This window comes from Oncorhynchus masou, chromosome 9, assembly GCF_036934945.1.
Source record: "Oncorhynchus masou masou isolate Uvic2021 chromosome 9, UVic_Omas_1.1, whole genome shotgun sequence".
Classification (NCBI taxonomy): Eukaryota; Metazoa; Chordata; class Actinopteri; order Salmoniformes; family Salmonidae; genus Oncorhynchus; species Oncorhynchus masou.
Genome location: NC_088220.1, coordinates 13,298,584 through 13,322,467, shown reverse-complemented (window position 1 = coordinate 13,322,467; position 23,884 = coordinate 13,298,584). Strand labels below are relative to the sequence as shown.

The following is a 23,884-nucleotide window of genomic DNA, read 5'->3' as shown; positions in this document are numbered from 1 at the left end:
GAGGCCAGGGTTGGGTTAGGATTGAACCATCTCTGTACTATCGTCCCCTGTCTCTCCAGAACAGGGGGTGGTCATTCTGATTATGCAGTATCTGCTGAAGTTATGGAATGTATCAATTATGGCAATTATCTGGTCAGTTTCTGTCATTTTAAATAATTTGGGGACTAATTTAGGCTACAAATGGTGTTCCTGTGTTTAATTTGTCAAGGACAAAAATAGCAACGGTAAATGTATCTGTTTACGCAATGGAGTTGTTGGCCATACTATTGGCTGCAGAGTGGGTGGAGGTGAGGCCAGACAGAGTAGTCATCTGCTCAGACTCCTGTGCAGCACTGATGAGCTTAAAATCATTTGTGTATCAGAGCCGACAGGATGTATTGTATGAGGTTCTGCAGTGATTGTATAGGGTGAAACAGATGGAGGTATTTGTGCTGTTCCTCTGGGTACCAGCTCATATGGGAGTAGAGCGGAATGAGGAGGTGGATGTTATCACCAAGCAGCCTCTCAAACATCCTAATGTTGAGATGGAATTCATCAGTAAAGTAGAAGCCAAGGGGTTTTAATAAGAACAGTGGTTAAAAACAAATGGCAAGAGTTGTGGAACAGGGAGAGAAAGGGAAGATACACGGATAAAACCCAGGAAAAGGGAGGTCCTCAGGCCGAGAGAGAAGGGAGGAACGTGTATTATCAAGGCTGAGACTGGAACACACAAGGCTCAATAGTACATTGAATTTGGTGGGGAAACATCCGTGTGTGTGTGTGTGTGTGTGTGTGTGTGTCTGTCTGTGTGTGTGTGTGTGTGTGTGTGTGTGTGTGTGTGTGTGTGTGTGTGTGTGTGTGTGTGTGTGTGTGTGTGTGTGTGTGTGTGTGTGTGTGTGTGTGTGTGTGTGTGTGTGTGTGTGTGTGTGTGTGTGTGTGTGTGGCTGTCAAGAGGAGATGAAGACAGTGAAACATGTTCTATTCAGTGCCAGAAATATGTAAGAGAAAGGGGGCGATTGTTATTAGATTTGAAGAGTAGTGAAGAGTCGGGATTAAGTGAACTGCTGGGGACGTCTTCAGGGGAGGTAGTATTTATGTATTTCGTTTCGTTGGGGAGACGAGAATATCGGGTAGGATTATTAGAACTTCACTGTCTCTGGTCCACACTCCAGTCCAGTTGGTGGCGGTAATGCAGCTTTAAAGTGGTTGCCAACCGCCATATAAAACCACAGATGAAGAAATACTGTACACTGTCTTTGGTTCAAGGTTTGATTTCGGTGACAGCGCTCCGCTCTATCGGGTTTTGAGAGCTTGGAATACGGTTACTGAGGCGGACAGCCCCGCTGTAGAGAGCCAAGATGATGAACATGTGGAAAGTCCGGGAATTGGTTGATAAAGCGTAAGTATTCTCACTCTATCCGAGCTAAACTCTTGAGTGTACCTATTTGAAAGAGACACGTACCCAACACTTTGACGTCACGTAGCAGCAGGAAGCTAGTTAGCCAGTTAGCTTCAATAGAAAGTTGTGACAATCAAACACAGGACAAATTAAACTTTTTTGCCATTCGACTATATTCCCATTTTAATCTCATCTTGAACTATCCGACGAGCGATTGATAACTCAACTTTCTAGCCGCGTTTACTGCCTTTAGAAAGTTGAGATGGCTAACGTTAGCTAATTACCTAGAGTAAATTATGCTGGTTTAAAAACATGGGAATTCGGATTATCTCCGTTTTTTGTGTGTTCAGAACAAATGGGAATAGGGAAAAACGAGCTCCGACTGGGAAAATCGATTAACGGGAACTCGATTCATCTCGGGCCTCTTTCTGGAGCTCCGACTTTTCGACCTGAAGATCACTGACGCCATGATTTGACGTCATGATTTGACCACATATTTTCAGAGTTCCCATTGGCCAATATTTAACGTTGTCTTGGGTCTTTTGTCTTATCAGCTTGACAGCCACTTGTCAGTTGTTGTTTTTTTGGTTAGCTAACTAACTGAACTAGGTAGTTAGCCAGATCAAAAAACACACGTATACTTACGTGAGGGTACATTTGTTTGTAATTGTAGCTACTGTTAGTTGTGGCAAAGGCCTTGAATGCTAACTCGATATATTCTGACAATCCAACTTCCGGGTGTGAAAGTATCTAGCATAACAACCAGAACATTTAGCTTTTCTCGTGTCACAGGTCTATCAAAGCTGCCACAGCTCAGTTGACTTGACTATAATGTATTCGCTTTTGTTGCTGTTTTTTAGAGAATAGGATGATCCAAGTAAACCTAGAACACCTGGATAACTCATCTTCTGCCTAGCTACCTGTATACTTATTATAAACTGTGTGGTTCGAGCCCTGGATGGTGATCTGGCTTACAGCCGTGGTATACCGCGGGTATAACAAAACATTTATTTTTACTGCTGTAATTACGTTGGCAACCAGTTTTATAATAGCAATAAGGCACCGTGAGGGTTTATGATAAGGCCAATTTACCACGGTTAATGGCTGTATCCAGGCTGTGTTGCGTAGCGCTTAATTCAGACCATAGTTGTGGCATTTTGACCATATACCACACCTCCTCGGGCCTCATTGCTTAAGTATACTATAGGCTAAATGATCAAAACAAGTACAATATATTTGACTGTAGTGTATGTCTGATATGGCCATATGGGCCTTTTGCAAAATGGAGGTACCTTGCATGCAGAAGCAGAAAGGTGGAGCCCAGACCATGATCAACCACAGTGACTGTTGATACAGTACAAGACAGTGTTGTAATGTATGACTCTGTGATAAACAATGACTTGCTGAATGCAACAATAGATTGCACAATTAAGAGTCAATGTCACGCTGCATACAGTTGCGCTGTGAAGACATTGCTGTCACTGCCCTATTAGCCAGAGTATCTGGATTCAAAATACAGTTTATTATTTATTCATTTTAATTCACCTTTATTGAACCAGGTAGGCTAGTTGAGAACAAGTTCTCCTTTACAACTGCGACCCGGCCAAGATAAAGCGAAGCAGTGTGGCACAAACAGAGGATATGGGATAAACAAATGCACAGTCAATAATGCAATAGAAACATCTGTATACAGTGTGTGCAAATGAAGTAAGGAGGTAAGGCAATAAATAGGCCAATAGTGGCAAAGTAATTACAATTTAGACATTTTACACTGGAGTGATTTATGTGCAGATGAGGATGTGCAAGTTTAAATACTGGTCTCATTTGGGACACACCCTACACTACCATGGATAGTATACCCTACACTAGCCAAAACATTAGCCTAAACCTGTACAGTCGCTGTCAGCAGAGATTGAAACTAAAGTATTGCATGGCTGAATGTTTCCACCTCTGAGTGAGAGCCACACCTGGTTTAACCGGCTTATTGTCGTCTTTTGTCCTCCTCTTGTATAATTTACTGTCCTAGTCCCTCCTGAGTAATGACCTGAGAGGCCATGCAACACACACAGGCCTACTGTAGAGCTATGGGAAGTAGTGGGATTGCGCAATCTCCACTTCAAAGCTTTAACGGTTGGTTTGGCAAGCTGTGGCAACAGCAGGAGCATACAGTTCCTGTCCAAGAATGCATTCCTGCTAAAAGTCAAGTCCCCTCTACTAGTCTCCCCTACTGGGTGACCTCTTCAGAGAGAGAGGGGGGCAGAGGTACAGTGAGAGGGTCAGGAAGAGAAAGAGCATGCAGGAAGAGGACTGGGCTTTGCGTTGTAATGGGTGAAGGAAGTAGAGTTGGGACTCCGTTTCCTCCCTGTTGTATTGAAGTCAGTGGTTTTAGTGTGTTGTAGCGGAACTGGGCCTTGTTTCCCAGTTGTATTGAAGTCAGTGGTTTTAGTGTGCTGCTGTGTTGTAGAAGACCTGGGCCGTGTTTCCCAGTTGTATTGAAGTCAGTGGTTTTAGTGTCTTGTAGAGGAACTGGGCCTTGTTTCCCAGTTGTATTGAAGTCAGTGGTTTTAGTGTGTTGTAGAGGAACTGGGCCTTGTTTCCCAGTTGTATTGAAGTCAGTGGTTTTAGTGTGCTGCTGTGTTGTAGAGGAACTGGGCCTTGTTTCCCAGTTGTATTGAAGTCAGTGGTTTTAGTGTGCTGCTGTGTTGTAGAAGACCCGGGCCGTGTTTCCCAGTTGCAATGTAACTTAAGCATTACAATCATCATACCTGATGAGTCATTATTTATGAGACAACCTTTTAAGTGTTTCCCAAACACGCACGTAGAGAGAACGGTCACTAAGTGTGTCACTAAACCATGTGTTGACACTAATAGGATCCAAAGAACTGCACTTCTCTCTGATCAGATTTCTCTTTTCAAATTTGACCTTAACATTCAAATTATTGCACAATACTGATGACAGATCAGCTCCTAGAGAGATATTACCACCTATGGCTGCAAATACACTATTGAGGTAACTTATTATGCTTACCCAATAATAATTTATTAAATGACAGATTGGGCACATGTTGTCACACAACACATTGAGGCAAAATATTTGACAGTAGCTTAGTTGCATAATGGGGACTCATTTAATTGAACATGAAATGGCCATTATAACCCCATGTAGCCTCTTAATGAAGTCATCTTGGATTTCATTTGAAGCATCATATTATCCTTCACTTGTTTGCAAAAACAATTGCAAATACTTTTGCAACTTTGTAGTCAACTTTGTTCTGACCTAGATTCTATGTTTTGCGGAGGTGTTCTGTGAATAAAGTACCTAAAGATGCACTTTGGCTGCTCTACAATTGGTCTGGATCACTCATAAGATGTACAGCGTTTTTTAAGAGCCATGTTACTAGCGAAAGCTCTGGGGAAACACCTTGGCTACTAAAGACTCATCGTAAGAAGGTTCCAACTATCTGACCGCTATGAGAAATGAGGCCCAGAGTTCTAATGGCCTTGAGTGGAGACGTTGTGAGTGGGCAACACCCATCAGTGGAGGTCTATTCCACAAAAGCAACATGGCATCTCCTTGAAAGGCTGTCTGAATGCTGGCTCACTGTGGAGGATATCTAGAGGCCTAAAACTAAATGAAGAAACTGGCAATTCTTGTTTCCAAGTCCTCCCGGCGGTCACATGGACAAATTGATACAATGCTGAATAAATAGTCGTAAAGACTTTATTTGGACTTGTCATAGGAGGAAGGAAATGGGTGTGTGTGCATTAGACAGACTTGCAACGAAACAGAAGCCTTTGCCATATTGTGTGACACACACACACACACACACACCTGCATACACACACAGAGAAGATCAGAGGCTTCCATTTGATCAAGTTGATAATGTGAGCCAGAGGCAGTTCTCTTCTCTCAGTAGACTTGCTTAGCTGTCTCTTGTAAGTGCTTGGCTTTATCACTCCCTCTGTATGGTAGTGCCTGTGGCGTCACCCATGCAAACATGACGGTATTAATGATCCTATTGATTCCCGGTCAGGGAACACACTTTTACTCATTGTGTATTTATTATTACTTCTATTGTTTACGTGTTTTATTTCTCTATTTTTTTTTCTCTCTGCGTTGTTGAGAAGTGAAACGAATCATATTTGATTATGAAATTGCATGTGTCGTGTCTTTGGCTATGCCGGATTAAGTGATATGACATGCTATTCTATAAAATAATTTCTCCGTAATTAATATTCCTGATTGAGCTAATCATGTAAATGTAATTAACTAGAGAGTCGGGGCACCACAAAATAATATTTATAGAGCTGTTATCTTTTCAATAAACTCTTAAAGACCTAGTAATATTTTACATCAATAGCAATCAATATTAATCGTCACCTTAATTCAGTCTCATCTGAAAGTTGTAAATTCTTGGTTATCTGCACGAACCCTGGCTAACAAGTTGAATCAGCAATACAAAATTGGGTTTAATCATTTATTTACTAAATACCTAACTAATCACACAGAATTACACATAATTAATCAACTTGATTACAAATTATGTCATGAAGGAAAATGTCCCTAGCGGGCAGAACAGATATGACAGCTGGTTACACAAAAGGGGCTGGGTTTGAGTGAAAGAGCGGGAAGACTGAGGAACAAAGGGCGAAGCTGTGCTATCGTAAATACAATATCTTATGTATTCTAAATTACCGCCCATTTGGAAAAGGAAAATGCAATAAATATTTACTCTGAGCTGCGGTAGGTTGGTGGTAGATGGAAGGCCGTGTTGCCAAACCGAGTCCTTTGAAGAATGTCTATGGTGGTCAATTGGTTACATTGTAGTAACGTTGTTGTGTGATAGACGGGATACCCTGTCTGTTCCTTCCTAACCCTTGTTTGCAGCGGCTGCTAGGAGGTATCACTTCTGTAGTGAATAAGAGTTCATACCATTTGCAACCAAAGCTCACGCTGATGTTGGCTTCGTTCTGTAGTTATTATCTGAACTATTCTGACATCGGACCGTCGTCCCCACATCCTCGGAACAGGAGGTTACTTTGTCATCAAGGCTTTATATAGGAAGAGAGAGGAGGGCGTGTTTGAAAAGTTTTATAGCCCATGTCCCTTCACAGGGGCGGGCCACTGATTGAGCAGAGCCCTACCTTATGAAAACCCAATTCTCACATTTTAGAAGCTAAAATCACATTTCATCCCCTCACAAATAATTTCAAATTCAAACATTTAAATTGAACAACAATTTAATGTGAATCCGATAACTCTGATGTGTAGACTTTCCACTGCCAGAGCCCTGCATCTTATCATTGATGAGAATGTCTCAGATGACAACCGAACTGACATCATATTCATTAAGTACCATCGCATATGTTCCATTGGTCGGATTACCAGAATATAGTTCATTTCCCCCCACCTTCTGATGTTCTCAGAATCTCTATGTTAACCAAGGGTTTTGCCAATGTAACACCAGTAGGGTAGAGAGAGGGGAAAAGGGGGGGAAGAGGTATTTATGACTGTCATAAACCTACCCCCGGGCCAACGTCATGACACATGCAAATATGGCATTATGGTAATCCAGTCACACAATGGATAGTACACACAATGTAGTCTAAGCTCTTTGAAACATAGTGAGAAAGCCTTATAGGCCTGTATCCCCAGGCAGACATGCTACCGTCTATAATTGAACTCACAGGCTATTTGAATGGCCGTTTGCACCAACTAGCTGTTTCCCAGTCTTTTAGAGTCATGCTATTTACAACTCTGATTACAACATTACAACCGTCACTGTCAACTACAGTACTTTAGGCTCTGACTCCAGAACTGCGCAGGGTGTGTCCTCTCCTCTCAGCTGTGTGTCAATGCTGCTCTGTCTGTCTGACCGTGAGGGGAAGGGTGCCGGGAGTGATGTGGCAGGGCCCAGTGAGAGGAGGGGCCCCTTTACCTGCTCTATGCCTTCAGCCCTCTGCAATGCTAAGTCTATGCACCTTCTCCTAGCTCTGGGTTGAAGTTGTAGGCACATATCTAAGATTAGCTTACCCTCTCTAAATTAAAACTTTAGCCATAAGGGAGGGAAAAACTGACAGACTTTACTGCCTCCTGCGTCTTACTCCGTGGGGGTTGTGTCTGAGCTGAGTCGTGCTCTGTGGGGGTTGTGTGAGCTGAGTCGTGCTCTGTGGGGGTTGTGTGAGCTGAGTCGTGCTCTGTGGGGGTTGTGTGAGCTGAGTCGTGCTCTGTGGGGGTTGTGTGAGCTGAGTCGTGCTCTGTGGGGGTTGTGTGAGCTGAGTCGTGCTCTGTGGGGGTTGTGTGAGCTGAGTCGTGCTCTGTGGGGGTTGTGTGAGCTGAGTCGTGCTCTGTGGGGGTTGTGTGAGCTGAGTCGTGCTCTGTGGGGGTTGTCTGAGCTGAGTCGTGCTCCGTGGGGGTTGTGTCTGAGCTGAGTCGTGCTCCGTGGGGGTTGTGTCTGAGCTGAGTCGTGCTCCGTGGGGGTTGTGTCTGAGCTGAGTCGTGCTCCGTGGGGGTTGTGTCTGAGCTGAGTCGTGCTCCGTGGGGGTTGTGTCTGAGCTGAGTCGTGCTCCGTGGGGGTTGTGTCTGAGCTGAGTCGTGCTCCGTGGGGGTTGTGTCTGAGCTGAGTCGTGCTCCGTGGGGGTTGTGCCTGAGCTGAGAGGAAGTCCGTATATACTGTAGAGATCGACCGATTATGATTTTTCAATGCCGATACCGATTTTATTGGAGGACCAAAAAAGCCGATACCGATTTAATCAGCCGATTTTAAATAATATATATATATATACTGCTCAAAAAAATAAAGGGAACACTTAAACAACACAATGTAACTCCAGGTCAATCACACTTCTGTGAAATCAAACTGTCCACTTAGGAAGCAACACTGAATGACAATACATTTCACATGCTGTTCTGCAAATGGAATAGACAACAGGTGGAAATTATAGGCAATTAGCAAGACACCCCCAATAAAGGAGTGGTTCTGCAAGTGTTGACCACTTCTCAGTTCCTATGCTTCCTGGCTGATGTTTTGGTCACTTTTGAATGCTGGCGGTGCTTTCACTCAAGTGGTAGTATGAGACGGAGTCCACAACCCACACAAGTGGCTCAGGTAGTGCAGCTCATCCAGGATGGCACATCAATGCGAGCTGTGGCAAGAAGGTTTGCTGTGTCTGTCAGCGTAGTGTCCAGAGCATGGAGGCGCTACCAGGAGACAGGCCATTACATCAGGAGATGTGGAGGAGGCCGTAGGAGGGCAACAACCCAGCAGCAGGACCGCTACCTCCGCCTTTGTGCAAGGGGGAGCAGGAGGAGCACTGCCAGAGCCCTGCAAAATGGCCTCCAGCAGGCCACAAATGTGCATGTGTCTGCTCAAACGGTCAGAAACAGGGTGGTATGAGGGCCCGACGTCCACAGGTGGGGGTTGTGCTTACAGCCCAACACCGTGCAGGACGTTTGGCATTTGCCAGAGAACACCAAGATTGGCAAATTCGCCACTGGTGCCCTGTGCTCTTCACAGATGAAAGCAGGTTCACACTGAGCACGTGACAGAGTCTGGAGACGCCGTGGAGAACGTTCTGCTGCCTGAAACATCCTCCAGCATGACCGGTTTGGCGGTGGGTCAGTCATGGTGTGGGGTGGCATTTCTTTGGGGGGCAGCACAGCCCTCCATGTGCTCGCGAGAGGTAGCCTGACTGCCATTAGGTACCGAGATGAGAACCTCAGACCCCTTGTGAGACCATATGCTGGTGCGGTTGGCCCTGGGTTCCTCCTATTGCAAGACAATGTTAGACCTCATGTGGCTGGAGTGTGTCAGCAGTTCCTGCAAGAGGAAGGCATTGATGCTATGGACAGGCCCACTCGTTTCCCAGACCTAAGTCCAATTGAGCACATCTAGGACATCATGTCTCGCTCCATCCACCAACGCCACGTTGCACCACAGACTGTCCAGGAGTTGTAGGCTGCTTTAGTCCAGGTCTGGAAGGAGATCCCTCAGGAGACCATCCGCCACCTCCATCAGGAGCATGCCCAGGCATTGTAGGGAGGTCATACAGGCACGTTTTAAGGACATTACATCAAAGTTGGATCAGCCTGTAGTGTGGTTTTCCACTTTAATTTTGAGTGTGACTCCAAATCCAGACCTCCATGGGTTGATACATTTTATTTCCATTGATAATTTGTGATTTTGTTGTCAGCACATTCAACTATGTAAAGAAAAAAGTATTAATAAGAATATTTCTTTCAGATCAGGATGTGTTATTTTAGTGTTCCCTTTATTTTTTTTCTTTATTTAAAAAAAAACATGTAATAATGACGACAATACTGAATTAACACTTATTTTAATTAATATAATACATCAATAAAATCAATTTAGCCTCAAGTAGATGATGAAACATGTTCAATTTGGTTTAAATAATGCAAAAACAAAGTTTTGGAGAAGAATGTAAAAGTTCAATATGTGCCATGTAAGAAAGCTAACGTTTCAGTTCCTTGCTCAGAACATGAGAACATATGAAAGCTGGTGGTTCCTTTTAACATGAGACTTCAATATTCCAAGGTAAGAGGTTTTAGGTTGTAGTTATTATAGGACTATTTCCCTCTATACCATTTGTATTTCATTAACATTTGATTATTGGAAGTTCTTATAGGCACTTTAGTATTGCCAGTGTAACAATATAGCTTCCGTCCCTCTCCTCGCTCCTCCCTGGGCTCGAACCAATAACACAATGACAACAGCCACCACATCGAAGCAGCGTTACCCACGCAGAGCAAGGGAAACAACCACACCAAGGCTCAGAGCGAGTGAAGTTTGAAACGCTATTAGCGCGCGCTAACTAGCCAGCCATTTCACATCGGTCACACCAGCCTCATCTCGGGAGTTGATAGGTTTGAAGTCATAAACAGCGCAATGCTTGACGTACAACGAAGAGCTGCTGGCAAAACGCACGAAAATGCTGATTTGAATGAATGTTTACGCGCCTGCTGCTGCCTACCACCGCTCAATCAGATACTTAGATACTTGTATGCTCAGTCAGATTATATGCAACACAGGACACGCTAGATAATATCTAGTAATATCATCAACCATGTGTTGTTAACTAGTGATTATGATAAGTTTAATGCTAGCTAGCAACTTACCTTGGCTTACTGCTTTGCGTAACAGGCAGTCTCCTTGTGGAGTGCAACGAGAGAGAGGCAGGTTGTTATTGCGTTGGACTAGTTAACTGTAAGGTTGCAAGATTGAATCCCCGAGCTGACAGGGTAAAAATCTGTCGCTCTGCCCCTGAATGAGGCAGTTAACCCACCGTTCCTAGACCGTAATTGAAAATAAGAATGTGTTCTTAACTGACTTGCCTCGTTAAATAAAGGTGTAAAAAAAAAAAAATGGCAAATCGGCGCCCAAAAATACCGATTTCCGATTGTTATGAAAACTTGAACTCGGCCCTAATTAATCGGCCATCCTCTATACTGTGGATAATCTTTGTTCTGGGTAACTGTAGGCCTATTGTAGCCTATGCTAGGCCTCAGCCTGTGTTGAATATCGGTGCTCGATCTAGGCCTATTTGGTTTGCTTTCATAGTTAGGCTACAGAATTAACTGCGTTCCGTTGCTGCAGCTGTCCTTGATTGGTAACGCTCATGCTTAGTGGAGGTTTTCAGGTCACTAAACCTGCTTGACCTTGTTAAGTTTCTTGCGCAAGGAGGGTATTGTGGAGGGTGTGGGTAGTAACTGATTCTGCCTGTTGAAGCTTGTGTTTGTTTACACATTTCCATAGAAGCCTGGAGAACCAGTAGAACTGTATAGTATACACTATAGTCAGTCTCTATGGACCATAGGTATAGCAGAGACATTGATACGACGCTGCTTGAGGCGACCCACCCTTCATTCACATTCATCACGACCACACCCACCACTCACTCCACCTACATTTTCTCTCAGTGTCTCTGTCTTGGTCTGCCTGTCTGTCTAAGAGCATTGGGCCAGTAAGCGAAAGGTCGGTAGTGTGAATCCCTGAGCCGACCTTCAGCAAAGCACAAACCTTCATTGCTCTCTTCTGTCCCCTCTACTCTGCTCTCTCTTCTGTCCCCTCTGCTCTGCTCTCTCCTGTCCCCTCTCCTGCCAAACAGGTTTTCCCTGACTGTGCGACAATTTTCATAGTGTACACACACACACACACACACACACACACACAGAGTATTTCTGTCCCGTGTCAGCGTTGTTGACCTTTGACTTTCTCAGAGAGAGATTGGTTATGTAATAATCATTTAATATGTCATTTAGAAGACAGCGTATGGGTGGCCCCAGCGGGCATCGAACCCACTATCCTTGGAGTAGCACGCGTCATGCTCTACCAACTGAGCCACACAGGACCACGTTATATCATGACTGTTATTTGACTCTGTGTTCCTTGAGAAACAGGAGGAATGAACAGTTTAATGTAAATAGAGGCTGTGTGTCTTGACCGTTACCATAAATAGGCTGTCCAAAGCTAGGTCTGGGGGGGCCTCGGTCTGGGGGGCCTCGGTCTAGGGCGCCTTTTCTGTTAAGACAAAATATGTATTTTTTTAAACTCTTGAGTGCAAACCCTCCTTTGTCTCCTGTTTGACATCATTATTTTCATAAGAGTCATAATATCTCTTACCTTTACCTCCCCCTGTAGAACCAATGTGGTGATGAACTACTCTGAGGTGGAGACTAAGGTGAGGGAGGCCACCAACGATGACCCCTGGGGACCTTCAGGACAGCAGATGGCAGAGATTTCCAGGTAGGGGCGCTGTTCACACACACAAGTTAGATTGCAACAACTTTTATACAGTATCTGCAACGTTCTACTTGGATTGAATCATGTTGCCATGTAGACTAACTCCTGTACACCTCTTGCTCCGTGTGTGTGTGTGTCTCTTCTTTCTCTCTCTCTTTCTCTCTTTTTCTTTCTCCCTCTCCTCAGATGTACATTTATGTATGAGCAGTTTCCTGAGGTGATAAACATGCTTTGGAACAGGATGCTCCGGGACAACAAGAAGAACTGGAGAAGGGTCTACAAGGTCAGAGAGGAGCTATAACCTGTCACAGGCATGACAACCTGTCATCGTCTGGTAAAAAGCATGAGCTGACCCACACCCCAAAATGTTTGTAGAGCTGCTGAATAAACTGTAGAAAGACAAAGTAAGTCACTCCCTGTATATACACTTAGTAGACAAAACATTAGGAACACCTTCCTAATATTGAGTTGCACTGCCCCCTTTTGCCCTCAGAACAGCCTCAATTTGTTGATGCATGGACTCTACATTGTTGACTCCAATGCTGCCCACAGTTGTCAAGTTGGCTGGATGTCCTTTAGCCGGTTGACCATTCTTGATACACACAGGGAACTGTATGTATCAGCGTTGCAGTTCTTGACACACTCAAAGCGGTGCACCCGGTACCTACTTCCAAACCCCTTTCAACGGCTCTTCAATCTTTTCTTCTTGCCCATCGCCCTCTGAATGGCACACACACACAACCCATGTCCCAAATCTTACAAATCCTTCTGTAACCTGGCTCCTCCCCTTCATCTGTAACCTGGCTCTTCCCCTTCATCTGCACAGATTGAAGTGGATTTAACAAGTGACATCAATCATCAAGGGATGATAGTTTTCACCTGGTTGGTCTTTCATGAAAAGAGCAGGTGTTCCTAATGTTTTGCTCCCAACATTAATGGGTAAACCTTGGTTAGGTTGGCAGTGTGACTTCCTTTCTCTTTACAACTAAGACATAACCCAGACCTCGAGGGCTGAGGTCTGCTCTCCCAGTCTCTGTTGTTGCCCCAGATCATCAGAAACGATTGAGACTATGACCTGTAATAATAATGACAGAGGGGCCATCCATAAGCAGGTCTAACAATAGTTTTCCATCTCTTCTCCCCCAGTCTCTGCTGTTGTTGTCCCACCTCATCAGGAACGGTTCAGAGAGAGTTGTCACCAGCGCCAGAGAACACATCTACGACCTACGATCTCTAGAGAGCTACCACTTCGTAGGCAAGTAATCTCTCTGGCTGACACTATAGAAACAGAATCCCTACTCTATGGCTGTCCCTCTCTCTTGACTGTCGTGTAGAATCTGTGTAAAATGTTAAGGCTTGTTGCCTGTCCTCAGTACACCAGTGTGTGAGTTTGTAATGAAATGTTAGTTTAGAACCAGACAAAAGGACCAGTGTTCAGTCGGTGTTGTAGCATTCAGGAAGAGCTGGTGCACTAAGAACCTCTTAAACCACAACCAGCTCCACCACACACTGCTCTGCCCTATAGCAGACAAAGTGAAGGGTAAATCTCTCCCCTTACCACCATTTAGCCTTGTGAACCCAGACTGATAAGCTGTTTTTACAAGTTTGTATTTATTTTATTCACACAGTACTGTGGACACTTCTTCTACATTTTGTCTTCTCGAAACATGTTGTCCCACCTGACATTCTGATGACACTGATCAGCTTCCTACACGTTGAGAAGACGTGTTTATAGGGGAATGGAACACTAACAGCTTGCCAATAACCTTCAGCTACCTCTCTGTCTTTTCTCTACCTCTCCCTCTGTGTAGATGAGAACGGTAAGGACCAGGGAGTGAACGTACGTCAGAAGGTGAAGGAGATGGTGGATCTAATCCAGGATGATGATAGACTGAGAGAGGAGAGGAAGAAGGCAAAGAAGAACAAAGACAAATACATTGGAGTGTCCTCTGACAGTATTGGGGGAGGGTTCAGCAGATACAGTAAGTCCTCTGACAGTATGGGGGGGGAGGGTTCAGCAGATACAGTAAGTCCTCTGACAGTATGGGGGGGGAGGGTTCAGCAGATACAGTAAGTCCTCTGACAGTATGGGGGGAGGGGGTTCAGCAGATACAGTAAGTCCTCTGACAGTATTGGGGGAGGGTTCAGCAGATACAGTAAGTCCTCTGACAGTATGGGGGGGGAGGGTTCAGCAGATACAGTAAGTCCTCTGACAGTATGGGGGGGGAGGGTTCAGCAGATACAGTATGGGGGGGAGGGTTCAGCAGATACAGTAAGTCCTCTGACAGTATGGGGGGGGAGGGTTCAGCAGATACAGTAAGTCCTCTGACAGTATGGGGGAGAGGGTTCAGCAGATACAGTAAGTCCTCTGACAGTATGTAAGTCCTCTGACGGGGGGGGGGGGGGTTCAGCAGATACAGTAAGTCCTCTGACGGTATGGGGGGAGAGGGTTCAGCAGATACAGTAAGTCCTCTGACGGTATGGGGGGAGGGTTCAGCAGATACAGTAAGTCCTCTGACGGTATGGGGGGAGAGGGTTCAGCAGATACAGTAAGTCCTCTGACGGTATGGGGGGAGGGGGTTCAGCAGATACAGTAAGTCCTCTGACGGTATGGGGGGAGGGGTTCAGCAGATACAGTAAGTCAATCTAGAACACACAAACACTCACTCACACATACAGGGAATTCGGAAAGTATTTAGCTCCCTTGACTTTTTCCACATTTTGTTAAGTTACAGCCTTATTCTAAAATTGATTAAATAGATTTTTTTTCTCATCAATCTACACACAATACCCCATAATGACAAAGTGAAAACAAGTTTTTATACACTTTTGCCAAAAAACAACTGGAAATATCACATTTACAGAAGTATTCAGACCCTTTACTCAGTACTATGTTGAAGCACACAGCATCAAGTCTTCTTGGGTATGACACTACAAGATTGGCACACCTGTATTTGGGGAGTTTTCCCCCCATTCTTCTCTGCAGATCCTCTCAAACTCTGTCAGGTTGGATGGGGAGCGTCGCTGCACAGCTATGTTCAGGTCCCTCCAGAGATGTTAGATTGGGTTCAAGTCCGGGCCCTGGCTGGGCCACTCAAGTACATTCAGAGACTGGTCCCGAATCCACTGCTGCGTTGTCTTTGCTGTGTATTTAGGGTTGTTGCCCTGTTGGAGGGTGAACCTTCGCCCCAGTCTGAGGTCCTGAGTGCTCTGGAGCAGGTTTTCATCAAGGATCTCTTTGTACTTTGCTCTGTTCATCTTTCCCTCGATCCTGACTTGTCTCCCAGTCCCTGCCATTGAAAAACATCCCCACAGCATGATGCTTCCACCACCATGCTTCACTGTATGGATGGTGCCAGGTTTCCTCCAGAAGTGACACTTGGCATTCAGGCCAAATAATTCAATATTGGTTTCATTAGACCAGAGAATCTTGTTTCTCATGGTCTGAGTCCTTTAGGTGCCTTCTGGCAAACTCCAAGTGGGCTGTCATGTACCTTTTACTGAAGAGTGGCTTCTGTCTGACCACTCTACCATAAAGGCCAGATAGGTGGAGCACTGCAGGGATGATTATCCTTCTGGAAGGTTATCCCAGCTCCCATCTCCACAGAGGAACTCTAGAGCTCTGTCAGAGTGACCATCAGGTTCTTGGTCACCTCTCTGACCAAGGCCCTTCTCCCCCCTTTGCTCAGTTTGGCCGGGTGGCCAGCTCTAGGAACTTCTTCCATTTAAAAATGGAGGGCACTGTGTTCTTGGGGACCTTCAAAGCTGCAGAAATATTTTGGTACCCTTGCCCAGATCTGTGCCTCGACACAATCCTGTATCGGAGCTCTACGGACAATTCCTTCGACTTCATGGCTTGGTTTTTGATCTGACATATACTGTCAACTGTAGGACCTTGTAAAGGCACACACCTGTCTATATAAGTAATTTCCAATCAATTGAAATTTACCACAGGTGGACTCGAAGTTGTCAGCAGTTGAATGGGGTATTGTGTATAGATTGAATGATTGATTTAAAAAAAAAAAAAAAAAAATCCGCTGTAACAAAATGTGGGAAAAGTCAAGGGGTCTGAATCCTTTCCGAATGTGCTGTATACGTTGGAGTGTCTTCTGCTCTTATTGGCCTCGAACACAAACTCACCGTTCCCTTTCTATCTATTCCCCCTTCCCCCAGCGGGTGATCGCTATGACTCCAGCAGCTCTGGCGGTAATGAGGGAAGCAGCCGAGGGAAGTGGGATGAGGACTGGAAGAGAGACCAAGGCCAGTTCCCCTTCAGTGAGAAACTGGGGGAGATCAGTGATAAGATCGGCAGCACCATCGATGACACAATCAACAAGTTCAGGAAGCAGAGCAGAGACGATTCACCAGACCGATTCAGGTTAGGAACGAGACGACTCACCAGACATGATTCAGAGAGAAGAGTTCCACTGGGTGAGATTGAGAGAAAGAGGAAGGAAATGAATGACTCAGAGGGGGGAGGCAGTACTGAGGTACAGGGAGAAGTTAGAGCTTCCCGCTGTCCTCCTCATATCACATTACAGAATGTTAGAGCTTCCCGCTGTCCTCCTCATATCACATTACAGAATGTTAGAGCTTCCCGCTGTCCTCCTCATATCACATTACAGAATGTTAGAGCTTCCCGCTGTCCTCCTCATATCACATTACAGAATGTTAGAGCTTCCCGCTGTCCTCCTCATATCACATTACAGAATGTTAGAGCTTCCCGCTGTCGTCCTCATATCACAGAATGTTAGAGCTTCCCGCTGTCCTCCTCATATCACATTACAGAATGTTAGAGCTTCCCGCTGTCCTCCTCATATCACATTACAGAATGTTAGAGCTTCCCGCTGTCCTCCTCATATCACATTACAGAATGTTAGAGCTACCCTCTGTCCTCCTCATATCACATTACAGAATGTTAGAGCTACCCTCTGTCCTCCTCATATCACATTACAGAATGTTAGAGCTTCCCGCTGTCCTCCTCATATCACATTACAGAATGTTAGAGCTTCCCGCTGTCCTCCTCATATCACATTACAGAATGTTAGAGCTACCCTCTGTCCTCCTCATATCACATTACAGAATGTTAGAGCTTCCCGCTGTCCTCCTCATATCACATTACAGAATGTTAGAGCTACCCTCTGTCCTCCTCATATCACATTACAGAATGTTAGAGCTACCCTCTGTCCTCCTCATATCACATTACAGAATGTTAGAGCTACCCTCTGTCCTCCTCATATCACATTACAGAATGTTAGAGCTACCCTCTGTCCTCCTCATATCACATTACAGAATGTTAGAGCTACCCTCTGTCCTCCTCATATCATATTACAGAATGTTAGAGCTTCCCGCTGTCCTCCTCATATCACAGAATGTTAGAGCTTCCCGCTGTCCTCCTCATATCACATTACAGAATGTTAGAGCTACCCTCTGTCCTCCTCATATCACATTACAACATGTCAATGTTCTGTCATACTTTAGTCACACTATTTGAATTGAACTATCCCCCAAAACAAATTGTCGTCTTTTTCACCCGGTTTGCATCCTCTGGTCTCCGTAGTGACAACGAGGAGGAGGAGCGAAGTCGCCCGTCACGGAACGGCCAGTCTGGGAGGTCGGTGTTCAAAGACGAGGAGGAAACCGTGACGACCAAGAGTGTCCAGATCGTTCAGGCAACAGAAACCACAGCAACCAGGAAGAGAGGCGGGATTCCATCCAAAACTGTGTCCCTGGGAGCCGCGGCCCACTACACAGGAGACAACAGCCCCGATACCTCCGCCAAACAGGTGTGTGTGCATATTCAGTCCACGCTGGTCCACTCTAGCTTATTGCTGCTATCTGATGTGGACAGTGCAGTCTCACTCCCTGTCTCTCTACTCACATCTCTCCTTCTCTCTGTTCCAGACTCCGTCCGCAGCAGCCCCTCAGCCCCCCAGTAGTGGTCTGGCTGACCTATTCATGGTAGATACAGGACCCAGCCAGCCTGCAGCACCCACCGGTAACTACACACACTGAGGACATCATGGAGGGTTGGGGGGGTAGTGTGGTTACGGGACATCATGGGGGGTTGGGGTGGTCGTGTAGTCACGGGACATTTTGGGGGGGTAGTGTGGTTACGGGACATCATGGAGGGTTGGGGGGGGAGTAGTATAGTTACAGGACATCTTGGGGGGTAGTGTAGTTACGGGACATTTTGGGGGGTAGTGTAGTTACGGGACATTTTGGGGGGTAGTGTAGTTACGGGACATTTTGGGGGGGTAGTGTAGTTACGGGACATTTTGGGGGGTAGTGTAGTTACGGGACATCTTTGGGGGGTAGTGTAGTTACGGGACATCTTTGGGGGGGTAGTGTAGTTACGGGACATCTTTGGGGGGTAGTGTAGTTACGGGACATCTTTGGGGGGGTAGTGTAGTTACGGGACATCTTGGGGGGGGTAGTGTAGTTACGGGACATCTTTGGGGGTAGTGTAGTTACGGGACATCTTTGGGGGGTAGTGTAGTTACGGGACATCTTTGGGGGGTAGTGTAGTTACGGGACATCTTTGGGGGGTAGTGTAGTTACGGGACATCTTTGGGGGGTAGTGTAGTTACGGGACATCTTTGGGGGGTAGTGTAGTTACGGGACATCTTTGGGGGGTAGTGTAGTTACGGGACATCTTTGGGGGGGGGTAGTGTAGTTACGGGACATCTTGGGGGGGGTAGTGTAGTTACGGGACATCGTGTGTGTGGGGGGGGTCGATGTTTCATGGTCACTTTTTAAATATTTATGTACTGTTTTAATAATTTCATATGTATATACTCTACTCTTATCAATGCCACTCCGACATTGCTCACCCTACTATTTATCTATTTCTTAGTTATATTTGTGTTGTGTGTGTGTGTGTGTGTGTGTGTGTGTGTGTGTGTGTTAGATATTACTGCACTGTTGGAGCTCGGAACACAAGCCTTTAGCTACAATAACATCTGTTAAATATGTGACCAATACAAATCAAATGGTATGTCTCTTTCCAAACCTGATAGGAGGATTTGCTGACTTTTCTTCTCCTGCTGCTTCTGTCGGCCTCTCCACAGTACCTGGTGAGTTTAAAGCACTAGAATATTCCGAGAGATGGAGGGGAGGAGGTCTGGCCATGAGGAGCCTGCTAGTGTGTGTGTGTGTGTGTGTGTGTGTGTGAGAGAGATTTAAGTCCACTATAACCTTATTCCTCTCTTTGCTCTTACTCCAGCCTCGAGTGGGAACAGTGATTTTGGGGACTGGAATGCTTTTCCTGAGGGACAGGCCCCCGTCCCCACCCCTTTCGCCCAGCCTCTGGCCCCTAGCAACACTGACCTGTTTGGGGCTCTGGCTCCAGCCTCAACTGACCTGTTTGATCTGATGGGTCCGGTCCAGACTCAGTCTCTCTCTGCCTCTCAGAGCCTCACCTTCAATATGACCAGCACACAGAATGTGACCAGTACCATGCCACATTCCACATCACTGGTAAGAATATAGGACAGACATGGTTCACACAAGCAGTAAATTAATTCACATTGTAAATTGTCCATATTGTGCCTGATGCACTGAAAAAGGAGAGGAGTGACAGTAACTGCTGTGGTTGAGGGACAAAAACACACATTGAGAAGGAACCAGTTTGAGTTAGAAAACCATTCAATCTAATACGAGGTTGTGTTTACATAGATATTTGCATGTTAAAAACCTGATCTACTTTAAAAAATACAAGCTTAGTTTTGCAGATGAATCAAACCTGCCCCTTCCCAACCTGTTCATTCTGGTTAGATGGGATGTGTTCATTCATATGTCACCATTATATAGGTACCTTCGCATTACTATCTATTGGAACTTGCTACCAAATTCTCCCTCTACCCCTCTCTCTCCCCCCCCCTCTCGCTCCCCTCTCTCTCCCCCCTCCCCTCTCGCTCCCCCCCCTCTCGCTCCCCTCTCTCTCCCCCTCTCTCCCCCTCCCTCTCTCACCCAGCCCCCCCTCTCTCTCACCCCCCCTCCCCCTCCTCTCTCTCACCCCCCTCTCTCCCCTCTCCCTCCCCCTCCCCCCCCCCCCCCCTCTATCCCCCTCTCTCTCTCCCCCTCAGCCCTTCCAGGTGATGAGCGGTCCGTTGCAGCCCCAGCAGCAGCAGCAAGTCATGCTGGGTACCCAGGGTTCCATGGGGTCAGCGATCCCCTCCACCTGGTCTGACTCCTCGGTCAACATCAGTCTGGACTTCCTGGCACCCGGCGTGCAGCCTCCCAAACCGGCCCAGCCCACCCTCAAAACCCTCCAAGGTGAGCCGACAGGGCATCGACTGAGAGAGAAATAGTACTGTATTTGTCTGGAGAGGGTTCAAAACGCTGCTGAATGTCTGTTGACCGAAAAGTTGGTTTGAGATCCATTCAACTGTTTGTGGAGTATCCAAGATCTTCTTCCTTTTAATCAGGATGGTCACAAGACAATTCAAAAGGCTTTAGATTCAGTCAGAATGGAATAGAAGGATGCTTGGGACTACTTGTTCCGTGTGGAATAGAAGGATGCTTGGGACTACTTGTTCCGTGTGGAATAGAAGGATGCTTGGGACTACTTGTTCCGTGTGGAATAGAAGGATGCTTGGGACTACTTGTTCCGTGTGGAATCGAAGGATGCTTGGGACTACTTGTTCCGTGTGGAATAGAAGGATGCTTGGGACTACTTGTTCCGTGTGGAATAGAAGGATGCTTGGGACTACTTGTTCCGTGTGGAATAGAAGGATGCTTGGGACTACTTGTTCCGTGTGGAATAGAAGGATGCTTGGGACTACTTGTTCCGTGTGGAATAGAAGGATGCTTGGGACTACTTGTTCCGTGTGGAATAGAAGGATGCTTGGGTCTACTTGTTCCGTGTGGAATAGAAGGATGCTTGGGACTACTTGTTCCGTGTGGAATAGAAGGATGCTTGGGACTACTTGTTCCGTGTGGAATAGAAGGATGCTTGGGACTACTTGTTCAGTGTGTGTGTGAACCTGTGTGTGTGTGTGTGTGTGTGTGTGAGGTCATGCTGTCTTCTGACTCCACTTCTTCCTGTTTCTGTCTTCTAGGAGTCCAGCCCCTCCCACCTGTCAACATGCTCTCGCAGGGATTCGCCGGCATGGGCCTCGCCCCCTCCCCCATCAGAACCCCTACAACTCCCATGATGTACCCCGGTGCTGGGATGGGCATGGCCCCCGGCCAGGGCATGATGGGAATGGGCATGGCCCCCGGCCAGGGCATGATGGGAATGGGCATGAACATGGGTGCTATGCCCCAGGCTAACATGACCATGGGGATGAGGATGCCAGCCATGTCTATGGGTTCTGGCATGGTACAGCAGCAGCCCAAGCAAGGAGTGGACGCCTTCGCTGATTTCGGCAACTTCAGGAAGTGAGGGAAGAGGTGACGTGAAGGAAAGGGTTTTCTGTTTTTCTCTCCAACAGACTGTCCATGAAGGATTGTAAAGAGCTGCAAACAAAGAGTACTTGAATGTTGTCAAATATCAAATACTGACTGCCTCCACTTCCTGTTTCTTTCCTTTAAGTGATATATAGAGACATGAATATACACGATTGTATGCATCTTTTAATCAGTTGGAACTTGCAATCACGTACCTTTTAGAGTGTATTCAGTCCAGTAATGGTTGTGTGCTGTTCAGGTTTGAATCGGAGAGAACAACTGAGAGCAAAAAACACGGTGCCAGAATAATGCAGAGATTTTTCACTTTAAAATGTATGTCAAACAAAAACCAATGATTGCAAAGTTAAACAACCCATACAACTCTATGCACAAGGACGGCTTTTAAACTTGTATGGTTTGTTTAACTTCTCAATAATAGTTTTTTGTTCGTATTGCTTTTTAAAGCACCATTCTGTTACCATGGAATTGTCCAGGTGAAACTTCAAGAGAATGTCAGTGGGCTTTTGCTTTACTTAACCAATTAGTTGTCCAGAGTAGCAAAAAGGTAGTTTTATATGATAATCCCACCCCAATAATTCCCCATCCACCTCTTTTAGAATGTCAGGTTCTCTCGACCTGTCCCTTCCCTACAACTGTAAATATTACTGCTGCGACAGACATAAATTATTGAGTACTTGATTATGATATGATGATGTCGTGAAGAGGTGGGTGTCAATTGGACGGAACCAGATGTCAATCAAGACGTTGCTATTGCACGCTACATTGCCACGGAGCCGGTCTTTAATACCTACTTTATATAACAGCGTTCCACACTCCAAATGTGGAGTTTGTGTTCAATATTAGATTTAACAAATCAATCAATCGTTTATGGATGGATGGATTTAATAAGTGAATGAATGAGATGATTGAAAGTTGTTAATTGAAGAAGCTGTGGTAACAATAACACAGATCTCCTTTGTGGCCTTTCTTATGGGTATATATTTTTTAAAGAACTATAATCTTTTTTTCCTTGCATCCAAATAAGATGATCAGTAGCTGTAGGAACAACCTCCTGGTAGGTCTGTGTTCTTTAAGTACATGGTGCCTGTGAGACAGAGGCCTTTTTCCTTCATCATAACTTACAGGAGACAGACGGAGAGACGATACAACTATAGTGTTCATGACAGTTACTGTTAGGAGTCAGCACAGTATGTATGTGTGGTTCTTACTGCTCCCTCTGTCCCCTGGGACCCTTGTGGAATAGGGGGGAAGATGTCCCTAGATGCTGATCTTGGGTCAGTTTTGCGTTTCCCTCCACTAATGGTTTAGGTTAGGATTGGGGGTGGGGAAGCTGATCCTAGCTCTGTACTTAGGGGAGAATTCACTCCGGAGTGGATCTCTGAAGGAGAGGTTTCTGACAGTGCAGGTCTAGGAGAGGATTGCTCTTGTTTGTTGTTGTTTTTTTGGGGGGTGGGGGTCGTACATCTTATATGGCACCCTATACACTTTATAGTGCACTACTTCCAACCAGAGCCCATAGGACTCGGGTCAATAGTAGTGCACTAATATAGGAAATGGGTACATGCGATACAAGCTTAGCGAGTACCTCACATGTAAACTAGACTCCTCTATTTCAGAGCTATGTCCTCTTCCAGGAGTTCGGGTCAATTCTGGAAGTACACTGAAATTCAATTTTTCTTCAATGCTTTTCATAAGGAAAATGTTGAATGTAGTTTTACTTTCTAAATGGACTGAAATGGAATTGACCCCAACCCTGCACAGATAAACACAGCAGCCTTCTCTCTGAGCTGAGGCTTCTGCTGGAAATGACCAAAATGTAGCAACTCTTGTTTGTTTTTCTAAGAGATGATGTCCTTAGGGGGTTGTGTTTTATTCTTTCGTTGGTTTATTTTTTTCTACTTATTACAATTGTTCTGAGATCTTCTGTAATGTGGTATTGTTACAAAATAAAAACACTAGTTTATGCAAATGTATAAAAAGAAAAAGCGCCGCATCACCAACGAAAAGAGCCTTGAAAAATGTTTTTGTTTGATTGTCCCATGATCCTTTTATCTACGGCATTAAAACAGTTGATTACAGTTTTCTAACGAAGTGTTTATTTCATTTAATACCAATTTAGTGGCAACTTTTAGGTGGCCTTGGAACCTGCTGAGACAGACACACACAGTGCAGCCCTACAGATACACACACACACACACACAGCCAGTGGGGTTGAATAGATCAGATTGAGGTATAAGCAGTGCAGACTAATTAAACCCAGATACTGTAGAACAATGGCTTGTCTCAGACGAAGTTTGACCAATTAACAGATCTTTCACGGCTCTAAAATATT

At 45.5% G+C, this 23,884-nt stretch overlaps 1 protein-coding gene across 2 annotated transcripts; it reads left to right on the top strand.

The window, feature by feature from the left end:
- Window positions 1-1,204: 1,204 nt before the first annotated feature.
- LOC135545543 (clathrin interactor 1-like) lies at window positions 1,205-23,630 on the top strand. Of its 2 annotated transcripts, none has more exons than XM_064973212.1 (12): window positions 1,205-1,378; window positions 12,037-12,141; window positions 12,325-12,421; window positions 13,285-13,393; window positions 13,950-14,120; window positions 16,312-16,516; window positions 17,699-17,924; window positions 18,043-18,136; window positions 19,158-19,214; window positions 19,364-19,617; window positions 20,226-20,415; window positions 21,201-23,630. In XM_064973212.1, the coding sequence occupies exons 1-12, from the start codon at window positions 1,338-1,340 to the stop codon at window positions 21,524-21,526; spliced, it is 1,875 nt and encodes a 624-aa protein (XP_064829284.1). In that variant the 5' UTR covers window positions 1,205-1,337; the 3' UTR covers window positions 21,527-23,630. The 2 variants fall into 2 exon arrangements, with proteins under 2 accessions (XP_064829284.1, XP_064829283.1); XM_064973211.1 differs by having other exon boundaries at window positions 19,149-19,214.
- Window positions 23,631-23,884: the final 254 nt, after the last annotated feature.